A 19848-nucleotide genomic window follows, 5' to 3' on the forward strand; every position below is an offset into this window, starting at 1 on the left:
AGGACCCACAGTGAACAATAATGGCATTAAAAAAAGGTAATGGTAGGGTTTAATTTGCTATGAATTTAAAAGTTTAGTATTTATTTTGTATATTTTAAGAGTTCAGGGTTCAGGGTGCTTTTTGAGCAAGAGTTAAAGTTCTATTTTGCTTATTAACCCTTTAAAATATAATTTAATCATAAAACATTTGAAAAATAGAGACTCATTACCACATTATATGCATTCCAAATTAAAATATCAAACATTAAGTTTTTTGATGAATTTATCACTTCACATAGGGGTATGCATTGATCAATTTAGTTAGATTTGATGTTAATTGATCAAAACCAATTAACCAAATTGGCCTAAATAGTTGGATCGAATCTAACCAAACATTACTTGATAACAAAAATTGATGTAAAATAATATAATTTGGCTTAATTCTATAGTCTGATTCATTAACATTAAATAAAGTTACAATTTAACCATAAAATATATTAAATGAAAACTCATTATATTAAACAAAATTAATGTCTTCAAATGTTAAATATTGGATTAAAAAAAATAAAAAATTATGATGATAATACCAAAGTCAAACTTTCAACGAAAACATTTGAAGTTGCCACTAAAAGTCTCACTTTTTATAGTGACTCAAAAAAGTCACCGCTAAACCGCAGATTATTCATTTTCAGCGATAACTTTTTAGAGTCGTTGCTAAAAGTCTCTTTTTTTTCTTTTAGTGTTGGTCAGTTCACCGTCCTCATATAGTTTTTTAGGAAAATCATATCTGGGTCTTATATAATAGATTTAATTACTAACAGGTCTCATGAAATGCACAAAATACTTCCAAATCCCAAATTCTAAGTTTTTACAACATGACAAATGACATTTATAACTAGACAAATGGTGTTTATAACTTGGATATGAGTTTAATATTGTTCAAAATCTAACAATGCACACAATGCAAATCTTCAAAATGATTTGGGCACAGCTGGGTGGGATAGTTGGGACACATTAAACATTAAAAACATCTGAATGCGCATTTTGAGCTAGAGAATCTGCACAACGAACAACATTACATGGTTACTCTTTGATATGAACTTCCCATTGATGATATAAAAGATCACGGACATCAAATAAGACCTGACGAAGTGGGTGATCTATCAAAATATCATGAGACAAGAGTCTAATGGTGCTAGACAAATTTGAATGAATGCAAACCATGGAGAAGTCCAGACTTTTGCACGCCTCTAACCTAGTTTTAATAGCCAAGGCAACCTGCTATGTATTTCATGAACCCCATTAGCCAATCTCCACTTGCATTTCTAATTACTCCTCAACATGCCGCATGATTGTTCTACCAGACTGAGCCATCAATATCAACACGCAGTGCCATGGGGTGGTAGATTCTAGTGAGACTCCGGTTCCTTAATATCATTGAAGATTTGATGCATCCATTTCTCATCAGCACTACTTTCGGCAACAAAGTGTAAGCAGCTACGAATGATCTCTTTTGTAGTCCTCTCCTTGGCATCAAATAATTGTGTACATCTATTCATTTAGTTCTACACATAAACAAGCATAGCAGCCCCTTTCAACCTTAGCCTCCTTGGCTGTGAAGTCTGCAAGTGTATTTAAGTAAACCCTGTGGGTCTTGCCGATTCTATCACTCAATCTAGAGATAAACCTATCATTATAGTAATGCATGGGGATGTTACTTTAATCTTATTTACATTTAAGTCCTGATGAATAGTTGTTTATAGTCTGGGCATTTTGATAGTTGTTACTTTAATCTTATTTACATCTAATACAGAACTTGAAAACTATTTATAAATTTTGTAGGATTTTGGGTATTTAAAATGATTATAGGAAACCTGGTAGTCATTTTCCTTTTTTTTTAACTCCAGTTTGAAAGCTATTCAAATTTTTGGTGTTTTTCAAGCACCAGGGAAGTATTAGTAATTGATGACTAGAACAAAACATGTCACCAGTTCCATTCTGATGTCCAAAAAATTAAGAAACTGTTGAAACTTGGAGCAGCTATATCAAGTAGGGAGAAGGTAAAAATTATTCTAACATTTAATCATTATAATTCTAAGTTTTTTTGAAGATTATAAAAGGAAAATTTAAGTAGATTTGATTGTTAAAATAGACCTAGAAATAATATAAAATAAAAGCTTAGAGGGTAAAAGAGTAAATTAGCATCTAAACTATTATTCCATGAGCATTTGGGACTTGTAACTAATTTTTTGTGGAATATTCCTATTGAAAAAAGTGCAATCTGGCCCTTATCATTAATAAAAGTTAACTTTAACCATTACTTAATAAAAAAAGAGAGAAAATTACTTAAAAAAATGAAAAGAAAAGACCAAAAAATCATAGCAAAGGATTCAAATATCATATACAAGGACCAAGAAAATTTTATTGGTCCTTTTTTGTAATATTTGAGATCATTACTACAGAAAAGTGTATAATTGATGCCCTATAATTGATGTTTATTTGAAAAAAATGACAAATAAAAAAGGTGGAGAATACTTGACGGTTTTTACAAAACAAGCGTTAAATATTTAGGCAGATACTTGACGGTTATTTAAAGATAACCGTCAAGTATATATATTTGATGTTTTTTTATAAATAACCGTAATATAAAGTTAAAGTTTACACGTTGGTCTTCGATAAACAAACGTCAAATTAATAGTAGAAAAAAAATTAAATTTTTTCACATACTTGACGCTTGTTTTGAAATAACCGTCAAGTTTGTCTACCATATACTTGACGGTTCTTTTAAAAGAAGCATCAAATATGTAATACTTGACGGTTATTTCATAATAACTGTCAAGTATTGTCATTTAAATTCCCTCTAAATTTCTTTTTCACTCTCCATTTCTGCAATCCTTCGTTTTCAGAAACAAACCCAGAGCCATAGAAACCCATATTTTGTCAATCTAACTGTCAAAAAAACACATTTTCGGTCTCGATTCTTAAGGGGTTTTTGATTCTCGACCTCCATAAGTCTCGTGGGCACTCATTTGTTTGGATTCTTAGTCTCTACCACTCTGCAACACACTCTCATCTCTGTTTTTTTACACAGTCGGCGTTCCCTGTTCTTGTTGAGGTAGGTTCTTGCTTTTCTAATCATTAATCTTCATTTTGAATGTATGGGTTGTTGATTTTAATTTTCATACGCAATAAATAGTTTATATGTTACTTATTTTGATTTGCATTATTGTTCTTAGTGAGTGTTTGAAGTTTTGAGTTTTTGGGAGCTTAGTTATTGAATTAATGGATCATCCAATTATTTTGCTAATATGAAAAGATTCATTAAGGATATGAAAATAGTATACCACCTAATTACCTTGTTTTAAGTTCTAAGTGTTTGTTCTAAAATTAAATGATTAATTAAGATTTATATTCCTTGACTTGTCAATTTTCACATTACTAGTTTTTTCAATTGATTGAGAATTGGCTTATGAAAAAATATTTTTGAGATTTTAAATTGATATTTATATAGTATTTGATGTGGTTTAATATGAGTTTAATTAAAATTGGGTTTCTTATTAATGTTGTTATTATTGTTGTTGGATCATATATAGTCTCATTATGGATAACTTGATTTTTCTAAAGGCATAAAGACCTGGTAATACTCATTTTAAGCCGTTATATATACTATCAATTTTTTTAAATTATTCTTGAATATAACTTTATGTGATTGTTGTTGTGGATGCTATTGTTGTTGTCATTTAGATTAATAGAGAGAGGGGATAAAGCCCAGAAAACTCTCTTTTTCAAGTCAAAATTATTTCAATGGCTAGCATTAAAATATAATTATTAGTTTTAAACAAGATTAAAGAGGGAATGTGCAAACATGTGGTTAGTGACTTACTGATTGATTGATCTTTGTATCTAATTCTCCCATAATCTAGGAGTAGTCAAAGTCACTAATCATATTTCTCTCTTAATGTTTCTAGGAATTATGGATAAGGAATGGATGTCTACCAATCGTCTATTTAAGGAATATTGGGATGGGGTGGTAAATTTTGTTAAGCTTGCAGTTAAGCATGTGGAGGATCCTACTAGGAGTGTTTGCCCATGTTTAAAGTGCAGTCTTGTGAAGCGGGTTAGTCCAGATACTTGTGAAGAACACTTAGTGGTTAATGGGATGGATTGGACAATGCATGGAGAGATAAGAGATGATATTGGTTACAGCCAGAAGCATAGTGAAAGCTGTGCATCATCTCCTGATGATTTTGTTTGACATATGCACACTTGAGGAAGATTGTCTTGAACAGATGGCCAAAGCAGTTGAAAAGGACCTCGAGGATTGTCCGAAAATGTTTGAAAAGTTGAAAAGTGATGTGAAGACACTATTGTATGCTGGTTGTAGTGCATCAAAGTTATCAGCAGTGTTAAAATTGTACAACATGAAGGCAAAATATGGATGGAGTAATGCGAGCTTTACTGAGTTGCTTGAGTATTTGAAAGTAGAATTACTTCCCAAGGAAAATGAGCTTCCTTGTCGAATATATGACACAAAACAAGTATTGTGATCAATTGGCATGAGTTATGAAAAGATACACTCGTGCCCTAATAATTGCCTTTTATATTTCGGAATGAATATGCATCATTAACCGAGTGTCTGAAGTGTCATGCCTCACGCTACAAGCAGAATGGATCAAGTCCCGCGAAGGCACTATGGTATTTTCCAATCATGCCTAGATTTAGACGCATGTATAGCAGGGCAGAAATTGTGAAAAGCTTAACATAGCATGCGGATGAAAGGATAAAAGACGGCATGCTTCATCATCCTGCTGATTCTCCATAATGGAGAAAGATTGATTATGAGTACCCTGAATTCGGGGAAGAGAGTAGGAATCTATGCCTTGCATTGTCTACCGACTTGATGAATCCTCATGGGATTCAAAGTAGTAGCCATAGCACTTGGCCAGTCATTTTGGTGATTTATAACCTTCCTCCATGGCTTTACATGAAGCGCAAGTATATGATGTTGTCCATGCTGATTGCAGGACCTAAGCAACCTGGGAATGATATAGACATATATTTAGCTCCTTTAATTGATGACTTGAAGATCATATGGGAGTCAGGTATAGAGATATATGATGGGTATAGAGAAGAAAGATTTAATTTAAGAGCTATGCTCTTCAGTACAATCAATGACTTTCCTGCTTATGGTAATCTGTCAGGGTATAGCATTAAAGGGCACCTTGGATGCCCTATTTGTGAAGAGGGAACACATTCTATGAGGCTTCAATATGGGATGAAGAATGTTTACCTCAGGCACTGTAGGTTTTTATACCAAGAACATCATTATCGGCAGTTGAGAAAAGCATTTAATGGAAATCCAGAAGAAGGTAAGACACCTTTGCCATTAACTGGTGATGAGTTGTTTAAGAAGATTAAGAATTTGGATATTGAATTTGGCAAACCATTTGTAAGGCACCTTGGGACAACTGGATGGAAGAAGAGATCTATTTTCTTTTAACTGGTGATGAGATCTTAGCTAGAGCATTGGGGACCCCTGACCACCCTAGTCGTGTTAGGGGTGTCGGCTTCGGTGTCACAAAGAAGCAATACTTTGGCAAAATTAAGAAGCGAACATTGGCTTCTTCATCCGAGGTCCAAGAGTTAAAAAAAGAGCAAGCTGTTATAAAGCAACAGCTAGAAGCCCAGGCGAAGTTAATTGACATGCTATTGAAGGGGCAGATCCCTGGGAGGCTTTTGGCTGACATTAGCCCCAGCGGGAAAGATAGCTGTACAGTCTCTTCAAACAAAATACCCGAGGTAATGCATTTTCTCTTCTAAATTTGCTTAACTAATTTTTTGTCTAAACAACTGACATTCTTCATTTATTTAGGGCGAGAATGACTGCAACTGTTTAGTAGATGATCTGTCACGCAAAGTAGTTGCAACGGGACGTGTGTATAACATTTTCAGGTACACAATTTATAACCTTCCCCTCCCACCCAATTGCATTAGGGTTTTCTTGCTTGTTGTAATTGACCCCAAGTATCCATTATCTTATCCTACCGATGAGATGCAGACGGTAGGAGATACGTTGGGGAGCTTCATTGCATAGCCCAACCACCTTGTTATGATTGGTACACCAAAGCCGATAAAAGACCCCTTGCCAATAAAGAAAAAGGTATATATAATTTATATAATTATTTAGAATCTTTAATATATATATATATATATATGTCTAACTTTTTCATTGTATAGCCAAGGGGGAAAAGCAAATTGAAGGGCAAGGTGTCAGGCCATACTAAAGAGTCAGCCACAGTTTCACAACATGCAGTGCCTATGCCTGTTGTAGAAAACAAATTCCGTGACTCTCTTGAGACCTATGCTTCGGCTATGAGGATGATTCGTCAAGTGTCAATTGGGGATATCATTAATTTTGATGATGGGCTATTTGGTAGAGCATCATTTGAAGTCGTTCGGGATGAAATTTTGAATGAAATCCTCAAGCACAATAGGGAAAGCATTAGTTTGATGACTTTCTACATGAGGTAATTCTTCAAGATTTATTAGTTAATTTCTTGAATTATTTATGTGTGTGAGTATGCAAGCATATTAACTTATATATTTTTTTACCTAAGTCACCTTTATACCTCATTCGTGGTTCCTGGTGGCCTCAAGTCGAAGATCAAGCTGGTTAATCCTCATGATGTCTCTCCCCACAATCATATTACAAAGGAAGCCCTTGAAAATCAAGTAACAATGCTTTTGGATCAATTTTGAGAAAGGGGAGCAGCGAAGGATACTTTATTTCTCGCTCCTTACTACCAAGGGTGAGTTGTTAATATTTGTTATGAGTAAATTTTTTTTACATTTATTTGTTTGGTAACATGTGTTGTTTCTTGTTAGGGGACATTGGATGCTTATTATGGTTAATCCCGTTGCTCCAAAAATATGGTATCTCGATTCCCTTAATGGAAAGCCAAGCAACAGGGAAGATATAGTGGTACTTTTTAATGAGTAAGTTAGATTTTTTTACTTGTTATTTCTTTTTATTTTTAGTTTTCATTCATATATATATTTCTCACATTCATTCCATAATTCCTTCTTAAAGCCGTGGTGTTGTATCGCATTGCGACCAATATGACTGTGTCCCCTAAGATGAGGGCATTCAAATCTTCAGAGAAATGGGTCACTGTTAAGGTATTCATTCAATTGGTCAAGTTTTTAATCAAGAAATTGTCTCATTATATTTTACAATTTCATTGATATGTGTTTTTTTTATAGTGTCCATTCCAGCCAGATCAGAGCAATGACTGTGGTTATTGCTTAATGAAATTCATGAAGGACATTATCACTCATGCCCCTACCATATTATCTGACAAGGTATATATATAAAATTTAATTACACTTCAATTATAAATTTTAAACAATTTTAATTAGCTACCTATTAACTTGAAATTGTTGTGACTATTTGCTTACAGTACTTCGAGGACGTCTATTGCGTTCGTTATACAACTGTACATGTAGAAAAGGTCCTTGAAGAGGTGGCCCAATGTGTTTTCAATATGTGGGTAGCAACAGTAGTTAGGTCGGTACAATAGTTAGTTACATTTATATACACATTTTTTGGGCCAATTTTTATGGGATAGCCCACTTAGTTTTGGAACATTAGTTTGTAAATAAGTTGAGTATAGAATTTTTAGATTTTAAGGTTAAATGTAGAGGAATTTTTATGTTAATTAGATAGGAGATACTATTACAAACATTCATTATATTGCATTATTTTCGTTGCTGGCTGGCTGGTTTTTATCTTTATCTGTATCTTTATGCAGGGGGGCTGCTTTAAAAGCAGCCACCATATTCAAAAAAATTATGCCATAAATACTTGATGGATGGTTATTTCAAAATAATTGTCAAGTATCAATATACTTGACGCTTGTTTTGAAACAAGCGTCAAGTATTTGTAAATACTTGACGGTTATAAGGAAACAAGCATAAAGTATTTATGGCCAAACGAACTTGCAGGTTTTGGCCATCAATACTTGATACTTATTTCCTTATAACCGTCAAGTATTTACGCTTGTTTTGAAACAAGTGTTAAGTATTTATTTTGAAAAGTGCATTCTTAGTTCATATACTTGATGGTTTTTTTTTCAAATAACCGTCAAGTATAAGATTAATACTTAGCGGTTAAAAACCGTCAAGTATTATTTCTTTAATATATGTCGCACCCTTACTTGACGGTTAAAAACTATTAAGTATTGTAAAAAATAAGTGTCAAATATGGGTATTTTCTGTAGTAGTGGATCTCTGTCATTTTATGGTCAACTAATGGTCAAAGTTAACTTTTATTAAGCTTAGGGTTCCAAATATTTTTGGACTTGTAGTTTAGGGGTCAATGTACTCTTTTACCCAAGTTTGGACCATACTTGTGCACTCAAAATATTTTAAGCATATGAAAATATCTTTAGGAAAATTACCCCAATTAAATTGAATATTAATAAGAGAAAATGATAATTAGGGACCCCATCTGAACATTAATAACAACATTAATAACATGGTCCTTCCTTGCAATTAAAAAATGTAAATAATCAATTGAAAAATTCACTAAATATAATTAAGATTATTTGTAAGGTTAGTTGGGAATTTACAAAAGTCAATTGTAAATCTCAATTTTTTTACTATCAACATATAGATAAACCACTTGAGAAATCAAGTAAATATTTAGTTGGAAATTTACAAAAATTAATTGTAAATTACAAACCAATTACTTATGATTTTTTTTACTATCGATAATAATTTACTTAATATACTTTGACTACAAATTTAATTGGCTTAAGCTATAATTTGTAGGCTTAAAAGCTAGTTATGGGGATGAGTAAGAGTAGTTGGTAAATAAACTTTTCTTTTCCAACTATAGTTAGGCCAACAGTTAAATCTTGAAACTTTTACATTGGTTATGTTGAAATTTAATTTTTAGTACACATCATTTAATGCATTTTAAATTTATTAAATATCCTATTTATCTTTTCACATTTTTAAATTTGATATTTTTATTATTTAAAATTTAACATTTTTATTATCTGTAATATATAAATTCTTTAAATAGATCCAATTAAGTTTTTTAGTATTTAAAATTTTTTTTACATTAATACATTAACTCTTATTTTTATAATTATAATTATAATTTTAATATTTTTTAAATTTATCAAATTACATACTTATATATTGTGTGTGAGTGAGAGAGAGACATACTACTCATGTCCTTTTTAGTTCTTTTTTAGGTTAATGAGTAAATAGAACCCTGAACTCTTGCTCAAAAATTGCCTTGGACCTGAACATTTAAAATATGTAAAATAAATCCTAAACTTTTAAATTCATAGCAAAATAAATCCTAATCACTAACTTTTTTAACACCATTACTATCCATGTGGGTACTGTAACAATTAATGTTAAATTTGTAAGAAAATAAATCCTGAACAGTACCTGTGTAGGCAATAACGGTGTTAAAAAGTTAGCGGTCAGGGTTTATTTTGCTATGAATTTAAAAGTTTAGGGTTTATTTTACATATTTTAAAAGTTCAAGGTCTAGGGCAATTTTTGAGCAGTAGTTTAAGGTCTTATTTGCTCATTAACCCTTCTTTTTTTTAATCATCCACATCCTTTTTAGTTATTATATCACTACTACAGAAATGAAAATATATGACAGGCCTTATTAGATGGTTATAATTATAACTATCCAATAAAATAGAATATTGGACAATTCAACAAGTAACCATCCAATATAAGACATATATTGGACAATTATTTTTAAAACCATCCAATATATATTTGAATTTTTCATTTTTTATGCTTTTTTTAACTTTATTGGAGGGTTATTTTGAATAACTATCCAATAAAGATCATGAATATTGGGCAGTTAATATTTTAATCGTCCAATATGTCCATTTATATCAGCATTTGCAGATCATATTCATTTTATGTAGAATCATTTTCTTCCTTGTTTGGCATGTCACTCCCTCCAGAGCTCTCGCGTGTAGCCATTTGATCTCTTCAAAGCTGTCTCTTGCTCTCCCACACCTCTCTTCTCTTGCTTTGCCACCAACGACAATGCTCTTCATCTCCCACACCTCTTGTCTCTCCTCATGCCCCCCATTCTATAAGTGCTTGCATTTTCTTTTCTCATTTCTTCTAAATCTCTTGCTCTCTAAAATGATTTAACTTAATTTTTATATTTGATTGTTGTATGAATTACTGATTCTTGATTAGACTTTTGATTTATTAGATTATATTATATTAATTTTGTGTTATTGGTGTTGCACACAAGGTGTTCGATGAAATGCTTCATAGAAAAAAATAACCTTTGGCAAGAACCCACATAAAGTTTAAGTTATGGGTTACTTGCAAATGCATGTTGGACTAATAATATATGATTAGAAGAGAGTTATATTTATTTTTTATTTTTATCTAAATTTATTGTCTATTTTTATGTATTTTTTGTTTGAATAATATTTAACTTGTTTGAGTGAATATTTTTTATCGTTTGATCCTTTGATTGATGATTGAGTAATATATAAAATTTCATGGTGATTGGAATTGTATATGAGTACTTTTAGCTTATTTGAAATTATTACTTATGTGTAATTTGTAGTTTTGATAGCATGTGATATTGATGTTTTTGATGATGATTATGATGATGATGATGATGATGATGTGATTGGAAAAAGGGCAAAATGCCTAAAAAAATTTTATTTTTATGCCATTACATTGCTGAATTTTTGTTTGAAATTAATGGTTTGGCATTTTAAGGGTTCTTTTCTTTAATTTTTTTTAAAATTAAAAGGAATTTTTTTTATACAAGAAAATTTTTTCATTTGTTTTGAATAGGGATATAAATTTTCAATGAAATCAGTTTTTTTATAAATTAATGATATATAATTTTTATAATAGTTGGGCCTATATATTAATATTAATATTGATATATATATATATATATATATATTACTTATTATTATAAGTAAAAAATTATTTTTTATGATTGTAACCAACATAAATGATTTCTATTTTTTTTAAAAATGTTTACAAAATAAATCACTTTTTATAAAACCTCTAAATTTTTTAAAAATTATTTTTTAATGTTAAACACATGGGCCCTGATGTTGTTTGGATTATATATATATATACATATATATTCAAATACAATGCCTAAAAAATTATAAAAATAAATGTTATAAATTATTTATAATTTATAAATAAAAGAATTCACTTGTTGGCAAGTTTTCACATAAGATAAAATACTTACAATTAATTTAATATAATTGTAAGTATTATCTTAAATTTATATTAGAGAGGGATAATATGTGTGTGTGTGTGTGAAAGCATGTGACTTATGATTGATTGAGTTAGTAATTAATATATTCATTAAACTAACTCTTTCAATATGATTGAGTCACTAATATCATTTCCCTCAACAATTCTTGTTAGATTGAGAGAGATCATGGATAAGAAATAGATGTTTGCAAATAGAGTCACAAAAGAATATGGCGATGGGGTGAAGGAATTCATTAGATTTGCATTAGAGCATGAGGCAGATCATAATAGCATTGTGTGCCCTTGTGGTAAATATGGCCTCTTGAATTGGGTTAGTGCCAGTGAGTTGGAAGATTATTTAGTGTTCTTTGAAATTGATCATACTTATACATGTTCATACAAGCATGGTGAGTTGAGGGATATGACCAATAGAAGTCATGAGTATCGCAATACATACGTGTCACATGATTTCGAAACAAGTATAGGCGAGGATGATCATGTTAAAGAGATGACAAATGCTATTAAAAAGGAACTTCGAGATTGTCCAAAAAATGCTTGAGAGGTTGAGAAATGTTGCAGGGACACCTTTATACACTAATTACACAGAATTCTCAAAATTAACCATTGTGTTGAGATTGTTCAACTTGAAAGTAAGAGGCAGGTTAGCTAATGCGATCTTCACAGAATTTCTTTCACTTATTCATGAAATGCTATTGAAGGGTAATAAGCTTCCAACCTGAACATACAATGCAAAACAAGTGTTGTGATCTATAGGCATGAGTTATGAGAAGATATATGCTTGCCCTAAGGATTGCACTTTGCTTCGAAATGAATATGCATCATTAACTGAGTGTCCTAAATGTAATGCATCACATTATAAGGATAATGAAAAGAGTCCAGAGAAGGTGGTATGGTACTTTCCCATTATGCCTAGGTTTAAATGCTTGTATAGCAGTATAGTAGATTCAAAAAATTTGACATGGCATACAAAATGAGAGGATTACAGATGGTATGCTAAGGCATCTTATTGACTCTATATAATGGGAAAAGGTTGATCGAGAGTACCCAAACTTTGTGAAAGATTCTAGAAACCTACACCTCACACTAGCTACCAATATAATGAATCCACATGGCATGTAAAGTAGTACTCATAGTACATGGTCAGTGATGTTAATTATTTATAATCTACCTTCATGGCTATGCATGAAGCGCAAGTATTTGATGATGTCCATGTTAATTTCTAGGCTAAAATAACTAGGAAATGATATAGACATATACTTGGCTCCTCTAATTAAAGATTTGAAGCTATTGTGATTGGGGTTGAAATGTATGATATGTATAGGAAGGAAACATTTAATTTGAAAGCCATATTGTTTGGCTCAATCAATGGCTTTTTGGCATATGATAATTTGTCTGGGCATAGGATCAAAGGAAAACTTAGATGCCATATTTGTGAAGATAGCACATAGTCAACATAATATGAAAAATGGCTACATGGGACATTATAGATAGTTACCTCAACAATATTACTATCAAAGGTTAAGAAAATCTTTTGATGGTAATCTAGAAGAAGGTAGGCTACCTCCATTCTTATCCAATGATCAGCTATTTGAAAAGGTTAAGAATTTGGGTATTAAATTTGGAAAACCTTTTATAAGGTACGTTAGTACATGTGGGTGGAAGAAAAGATATATTTTCTTTCATTTGCCATATTGGATGACCTTGGATGTACAGCATTTTCTTAATATAATGCACATTGAAAAAAATGTGTGTGAAAGCATTATTGGTACATTACTATTTATTCCAGAAAAGAGCAAAGATGGCATAAAAATGAGGCTAGGCATGGTTTCTACGGGTATAAGGGAAGACTTGGCACTAGAGGAGAATGGAAGTCATACATTTCTTCGTCTAGCAGCTCATGCATTGTCCAAAAAAGAAAAAAAGGTCATTATTGAATTTCTTGGTGCAATTAAAGTTCCAAAGGGTTACTCTTCCAATGTGAAAAATCTTGTGTCAATGAAAGACTTAAAGTTGAAAGGTTTAAAATCTCAAGACTATCTTGTCTTGATGGAAAATTTTCTTCCAATAGCAATATATTTTATTTTACCCAATGGAGTACATAATGTGATAACTAAACTGTGTTTCTTTTTTAAGTCTATTTATAGCAAAGTGATCAACCCTCACAAATTGTTAAGGTTACAAGATTGAATTATAAGGACATTATGTGAACTTAAAACGTATTTCCCACTTGCATTTTTTGACATAATGGGAACACCTTACTATTTACTTAGTTAAGGAGGTATAAATGTGTGACCTAGCTTATTTGATATGGATGTACCTGATTAAACGTAACATGAAAGTACTAAAAGGGTATATGAAAAACTGAAGTAGACCTGAAGGTTGCATTGTTGAAAGGTACATTAGTGAAGAGGTTGTTGAATTCTATCAAGAGTACTTGAGAGATGGCAAATATGTTGAGATTCCAGTAGATAGGCATATGAGAAGAGAAAATGGAGAAGGAATGAAGAGGATTAAATTAGTTACTATCTCCAAAAACCATTAGGAAGCAAGCACACCTGTATGTGTTGAATAACTCTAAAGATGTTGGCGAGTATGCAGACAAGCATAAGTTCAACATTAGGAAGGATAATCCTGGAAGAACTAAAACTTGGTATGAGAAAGAACATAATAAACATTTCATAGATTGGTTAAAAAAGCATGTTTTTAACAAGTGCAATTTTAATCATAATTCTGTTTTTGAAAGAGTAAAATGGTTGTCTATGAGTCTAAACATACAAGTTGTCTCTTATAATAGCTATGTAATTAATGGATACACATTCAACACTAAAGAGCTGGATGATTGGAGCATAATACAGAATAATGGTGTAACTCTTATAGCTGAAGTGATGTATATTTCCAGTGTGAAAGACAAAAATCCTATATATGGATCAATGTAATATTTTGGAGTGATTAAAAGCATATGGGAGTTGGACTATGATAAATTTAAAGCTTCGATCTTTAGTTGTAATTGGGTTGATTATAAAAGTGACCTTTAAATTGATGCTTCATCTAGGTTCATACAAGTGAATCTTACAAGGCATGAAAATAAAGATGAGCCTTTTATTTTGGCATCGCAGGATAAACAAGTATTCTATATTCTTGATCTTGTAAAGCAAAATTGGTCCATTGTTTTATTGTCAAACAAAATAATTAGAGAGATGATTGATTTTGTTGAGAATGATCTATTTAAGGAGACTGCGCTTGAAAGCAATCTCATTGAAGATAGTGCTAACTATATAAGACATGATCACAATAAAGGTATTTGAATTTCAAAAAAGGATAAAAGAATGAAAAAGAAGATTAAGAAATTAAATCGAGCTATCAAGGTAGAAAAAGTTTAAAAGATGACGAGGAAAAGAAAAAGATTAACTTAATCTTGTGGTTTTCTTAATTACTATTTGTGTTTTATTTATGCCTTGTGTATTTTAATTTTATTAATTACTATTTATATTTTATCTTTGAACTATTTCATTATAGGTAAATGGCTCCCAAAATACAACCTAGGAGACTTGGTGACCTCATTCTGACCAATAACCTATTTGATAATCCTTTAAGTGCCACCAGTTCACCCCCTACCTCGCCAACTAACTCACTTCCTGACCTGTTGATAGGTGATCATCCCTTTACATCCACCAGTCAACCTATGGCTAAAAATGCTTAAGAAACTGTGGCTTCATCAATTAAGAAAGGCTTGGTATTGATGGGTGAGGTTAATCAAAGACGGTTGGCTAGACAGAAATATTCTCTTCAGTGAAATTCAAAGGGTCAACCAATTAGGACTAATAAGCATAAATTTGTTAGCTATATCGAGGCTGTGACCAAAGGGCATTTAGGATTATCAATTAATAGTTAGTATGATATAGATTCAGCCTCCATGGATTTCATATGGGAACAAGTTGAGTTAATATATATGTATTTATAATATTAATTAGTTTATTATATTATCATGTCAATTTTCTAACTTATATCTTAAATTTGTTGATTGAGTAGTCAGCATTTGAGATTGATGCCAATCGAAGGTATTTTGTCACGGAAGTAGCATATAAGGCACATCAAGCATTCTAATATTTTGTAGGATTAAAATACATAACTCATGCCGGTGGCCATATTAGTCCTACAGTCCCTAAGTTGATAAGACCTATTGTCAAACAAGAGCATTGGGATACTTTTATTGCCAGGTGCCTTAACAAATAATTCTTGGTAAGGATCATGATATTTTATGTAATAATTTTATATGAATTGATCACTAGAATTATGGTACTTTTTATTTAATTTTTTTAGGAACTGAGCCAAAAGAATAAAGAGTTGAGGGTAAAAAATCTCTTCCCTTTCTTAAAAGGGCACTTAGGGTATTCAAGAATTGAGCAATAAGTGGTATGTTTTGAATTTATTAATTGATATGCAATATGTGATGTCACTGATGTATTTTAATGCATAGATTGATGAAAAGGGCACACTAGAGAGCTCTATATCACAGGCCATACTCTTTATATTAGGTTCGACTGATAAAGATGGCAATTATGTGGATGAACATGTTCGAGAACTTGCTAAAAAAGTTGTAAGTACTTTCATTCTCAACTTTGTATAAAATGTTAATAATTGCTATGTTAATAACTTTTGTTTTCCAAATTATGATGAATAGAGTGTCATCTTAGAAGAAGTTTCTAAAGGCAAGCTTCCCTAAGACGAAGATGTCTTAGAAAAGGCATTGGAGAATTGTGATCACCTAGGTCGTGTTAGGGGTGTTGGCATGGGGGCCTCAAGGAAACAAATAGTGGAAAAAAAGACTCCAAAAGATGTGCCCTCTTCAACTGAGTTTAATGCTTTAAAACAACAAGTGAAAGTGCATCAAAAAATGATTGAGGCACTACTTAGGGCTAACAATTCTAGGAAGTCACCTTTTGAGCACATAAGCCCTAGCAAGATGGATAGTTGCACTGTGGCCTAGTCATCTAGTCAAATTCTTGAGGTATATATTATTTTTATTCCTTAACTTTGATTCACCATTATTTTATTAATATCCTTGAAAGACACATTAATGACATAACCATCTAATATAGGCAAAAATAACCATATATTATTTCCTTTTTTGTAGTAGTATATATTTAAACTTATTTTTTAATTATATCAAATAATCAAATTTTGATTTGTTAAATTGACTTTTTGGAGAAGAGTATCAAAATATAAATGACATTATAATTTTAACCCAACTTTAATTTGCAAACTATTGTTTATGCAAAATATAGTTCTGTGTAAACATTAATCTAACTAAGCTCTAAAACTTTTATTGACAACAAAAAAAGGTCACCACTAAAAACATGGCATTCAATAGTGACTAAATATCATCATGACAAATTTCTAGTCACTATGGTTTCTTTCTTGTATTGTTGCTAAAAGGAAAACTTTTAATGGAAACATTCATTTGTAGTCAATATAAAAATTAGCAATAGAAACTTTCATAACGACATTATGAAGATTATATATATATATATATATATATTATAACCATTGAAAACTTTCCTCGCGGCTAATTTTGATACTGTTGAGAAAGTTGATTTTTTTGTGATGACAATTTCTTGTTCATGTTTAATGACAAAACTTAACAATGAGCAATAGTAAACCAACCTTCAAATGACTAAGTGAAACATAGTCATGAAAATTAAATTAGGAAAATAAAACGCCTTTCTCAAGGAAAAAGAGATTAAAGATACAAATTAAAGATGTGATATTCCTGGCTTCAATCTACTAAAGGACGAATCTTGATTTGTTCATAATTAAGCTACGCGGCATGAGAAGATCATTACAAAGGCTGTTTTGTCTTGTCGTCCTGCCATTACAAAAATTAGAATGTATGCTAAGAATAGCAACATGAAAGCTCCAAAAAAAAAAATACATTAATGTTTGTGTGAAATTAAATAAAAAAAATGTAACAATCATATTTATGGTTAACAATGTCAAGGACACAAATGATAGAAGTTTTAGGAATCTTTCTGCCATAGATTTCTAAATTAAAATGTGTTTCAACATTAATTATTGTCAGATCTCTTCAAGTTTTCCACAGCACATGCATGCACACAAATATATATATATATATATATATATATTACCGTTTTATGCAATCCTTAATATGAAAAACAAAGAAGAAACATAATAATGGTATATCTAAGTTAATCTTTATCAAAATACTAGGATGAGATAAATTATGTACCTGATCAAGCAACTCAAGGGAGAGAAAGTAAAGTTTCAACGTAGGCAGCTGCTGGGTAAAAAGAGTCACTACAACAACATGGTGAATGACGTTCTATTTTTTCTTGGTTGAAATATGGACAGTGTTCTTGCAATTCTCCTTTCTCACTCCATTTTGTTAATCTATGGTTATACACTGCAACAAGTTGCCCATCTTTGGTTGGGGATAATGGAAATATGCAATTATATACACGCTCTCCATTAAAAGGCCTAGAGAAAATCTTAGTCCAAGATGATTTCACGCCATACTCCCTCATGACCCATATCTCATCTGCGAAAATCCCACTGACGACCAGACCGATGCATCCTTCATGTACGTACAAAGTATATATTCCTCTCAACAATTCAATCTCTAACTCATGGGGCAAAGGAATCTCTTGTAACTTCTTTTTTGTAATATCAAATGCAATCAGTTCTTCTCGTTTCTCTCCATATGATGGATTAATCCGAACTATCCAATGAATAGCTTTGTTTGAGATGGAACCAATAGATGGCGAATTATTTGAAGTGATGATAAGTTGGCCAAATACATGTTTCTCCCATGAGTTGGTTCTAACAGAGAAGACATCAAAGCCTGAAAGAAAATAAAATGAACTATCACTAGTCTTGTATTTTGATGCAAGCACTATTAAGTAGTCATCAACGAACTCATCATAACAAAAGCCATATAGAAGTATGGAGTCATGTGGTTGAGGTATTGGGACTTGTTTGTAGACCCTTGTGGTGGGGTTCCAAAGGAAAATTGTGGGTTCATTTCTAGGCTTAAGAAATATAAACCCTCGGCAAGAACACAATATAAAATTGACATCAACGTGTAGTTTTAAAAGGGGAAGGTCAAGCTTGACAATAGCAGAATCTTCGTGAAGGGATGTGTTGAAATCTATGGATAGAATTTCGGAACCAACTGGATAAAAGATTCGACCTGGGCATTGGGAAGATCGTTTAAAATGCAATTTGGTAAAGTAGGGGTCAGAGATAAGAGAGAGCCATGATTTGGAGGTGCATTTTAGTCGCAAGAGAGATTTGATGGGCAAGTAAAGAAGGATTTCTAATTTCAAATCTCTAGGAAGGTCGTCCATCGTTGTGAGGGAGGTTAGGGAAAGAAGGAATGAGGGAGATAGCATTTGATGGAATTATGATTTTAAATCTTGATGCATATTTATATATATGTTTTTCGAAAAGAAAATTATTCAAATAAATGAAAATGATTAATTAGTTGTGAAACAAGCGGTGATCCAAAATTTCATAGCGCGCTATTAGTAGTCTCCAACTTCTTTTTACGCCCTTTGAGGCAGCTAGCTCGCGATCCATATGGTATCACCATCCAATATATATAACAGTGTATCTCTCACTGTTCAATATAATGTCAATATTATTAGGCAGTATACAAATATAATTTTTCAGTAGCATCTCAAAAAGAATTGATGGGGTTTGCAGTCTTATTTTGAAGAAGAAAAGTAAAATATTAAGACAAAAAATCCATGATTATGAATTTATCAAAAAAGTTGCAAAAATAAAAAATAATCTTCCTAAAATATGTAAAAAATAATTAGGTCTTACGAAATGTCACAATCATCCTTAAATTGGATGGCTCTGTTGATAGAGTTTTGGTTAAATTTTGCTCCCAATCTGGCGCCAACTTTTACCGATATTGCTGAACTTGCATGTTTGACAAATCAAATCTTAACTTCTACTGACTCAAATAGAGTAATGTTCGTGTCATTTTAAAGCTTTAAACATGTTATGTCTAGGAAAAAATACTCATGGTTTTCCAACTCTAGCATCAATACAAAACTAAATATTATGCAAGCATACCCATTAACAACATTCACATGGTAATTTGGTTATAAGTAGGTAGACTTGGCATGTTTTGAGTCATTACATGCAACCAAAATAAAACAACTTTCATTTTGAAATACCAACTAACATATTTCCACAGCAAGTTTCAGTAACTTTGCAGCTCCATATTTACACGCACTTGTAAAAATATTAATACAGATTCAGCACAATAATATTTACCATGGAATCAAACTTCAAAAATTGTTGTCTTTGCTTGAGCTTGATCCTTGCATGGTTAATAAATTGTTGGAGGGTGAGATTATAATAATCTAAGTAGAAAAAATTACATTTACTTATGATGTTCATGATTAGCTCAAATAAATTAACGTGCCTTATAAGCATGTAACCATAATCATGCACGGTAAAAGAATCATGGAAAAGAAGAACATTCATCATATTGAATCTTGATTTCAAATCTGCTTAGCCTTGCATTGG

At 31.6% G+C, this 19848-nt stretch overlaps 1 protein-coding gene across 1 annotated transcript; it reads right to left on the reverse strand.

The window, feature by feature from the left end:
• Positions 1-17036: 17036 nt before the first annotated feature.
• Positions 17037-18653, reverse strand: LOC129292355 (F-box/kelch-repeat protein At3g23880-like). Its single transcript, XM_054929923.1, has 2 exons — positions 17537-18653; positions 17037-17155 (listed from the first exon to the last, which is right to left on the reverse strand). The coding sequence occupies exon 1, from the start codon at positions 18651-18653 to the stop codon at positions 17550-17552; it is 1104 nt and encodes a 367-aa protein (XP_054785898.1). The 3' UTR covers positions 17037-17155; positions 17537-17549.
• Between the last annotated feature and the right edge of the window lie 1195 nt (positions 18654-19848).

This window comes from Prosopis cineraria, unplaced genomic scaffold (genome assembly GCF_029017545.1).
Source record: "Prosopis cineraria cultivar Desert tree isolate PC_DT_omini unplaced genomic scaffold, ASM2901754v1 PC14, whole genome shotgun sequence".
Taxonomy (NCBI): Eukaryota; Viridiplantae; Streptophyta; class Magnoliopsida; order Fabales; family Fabaceae; genus Prosopis; species Prosopis cineraria.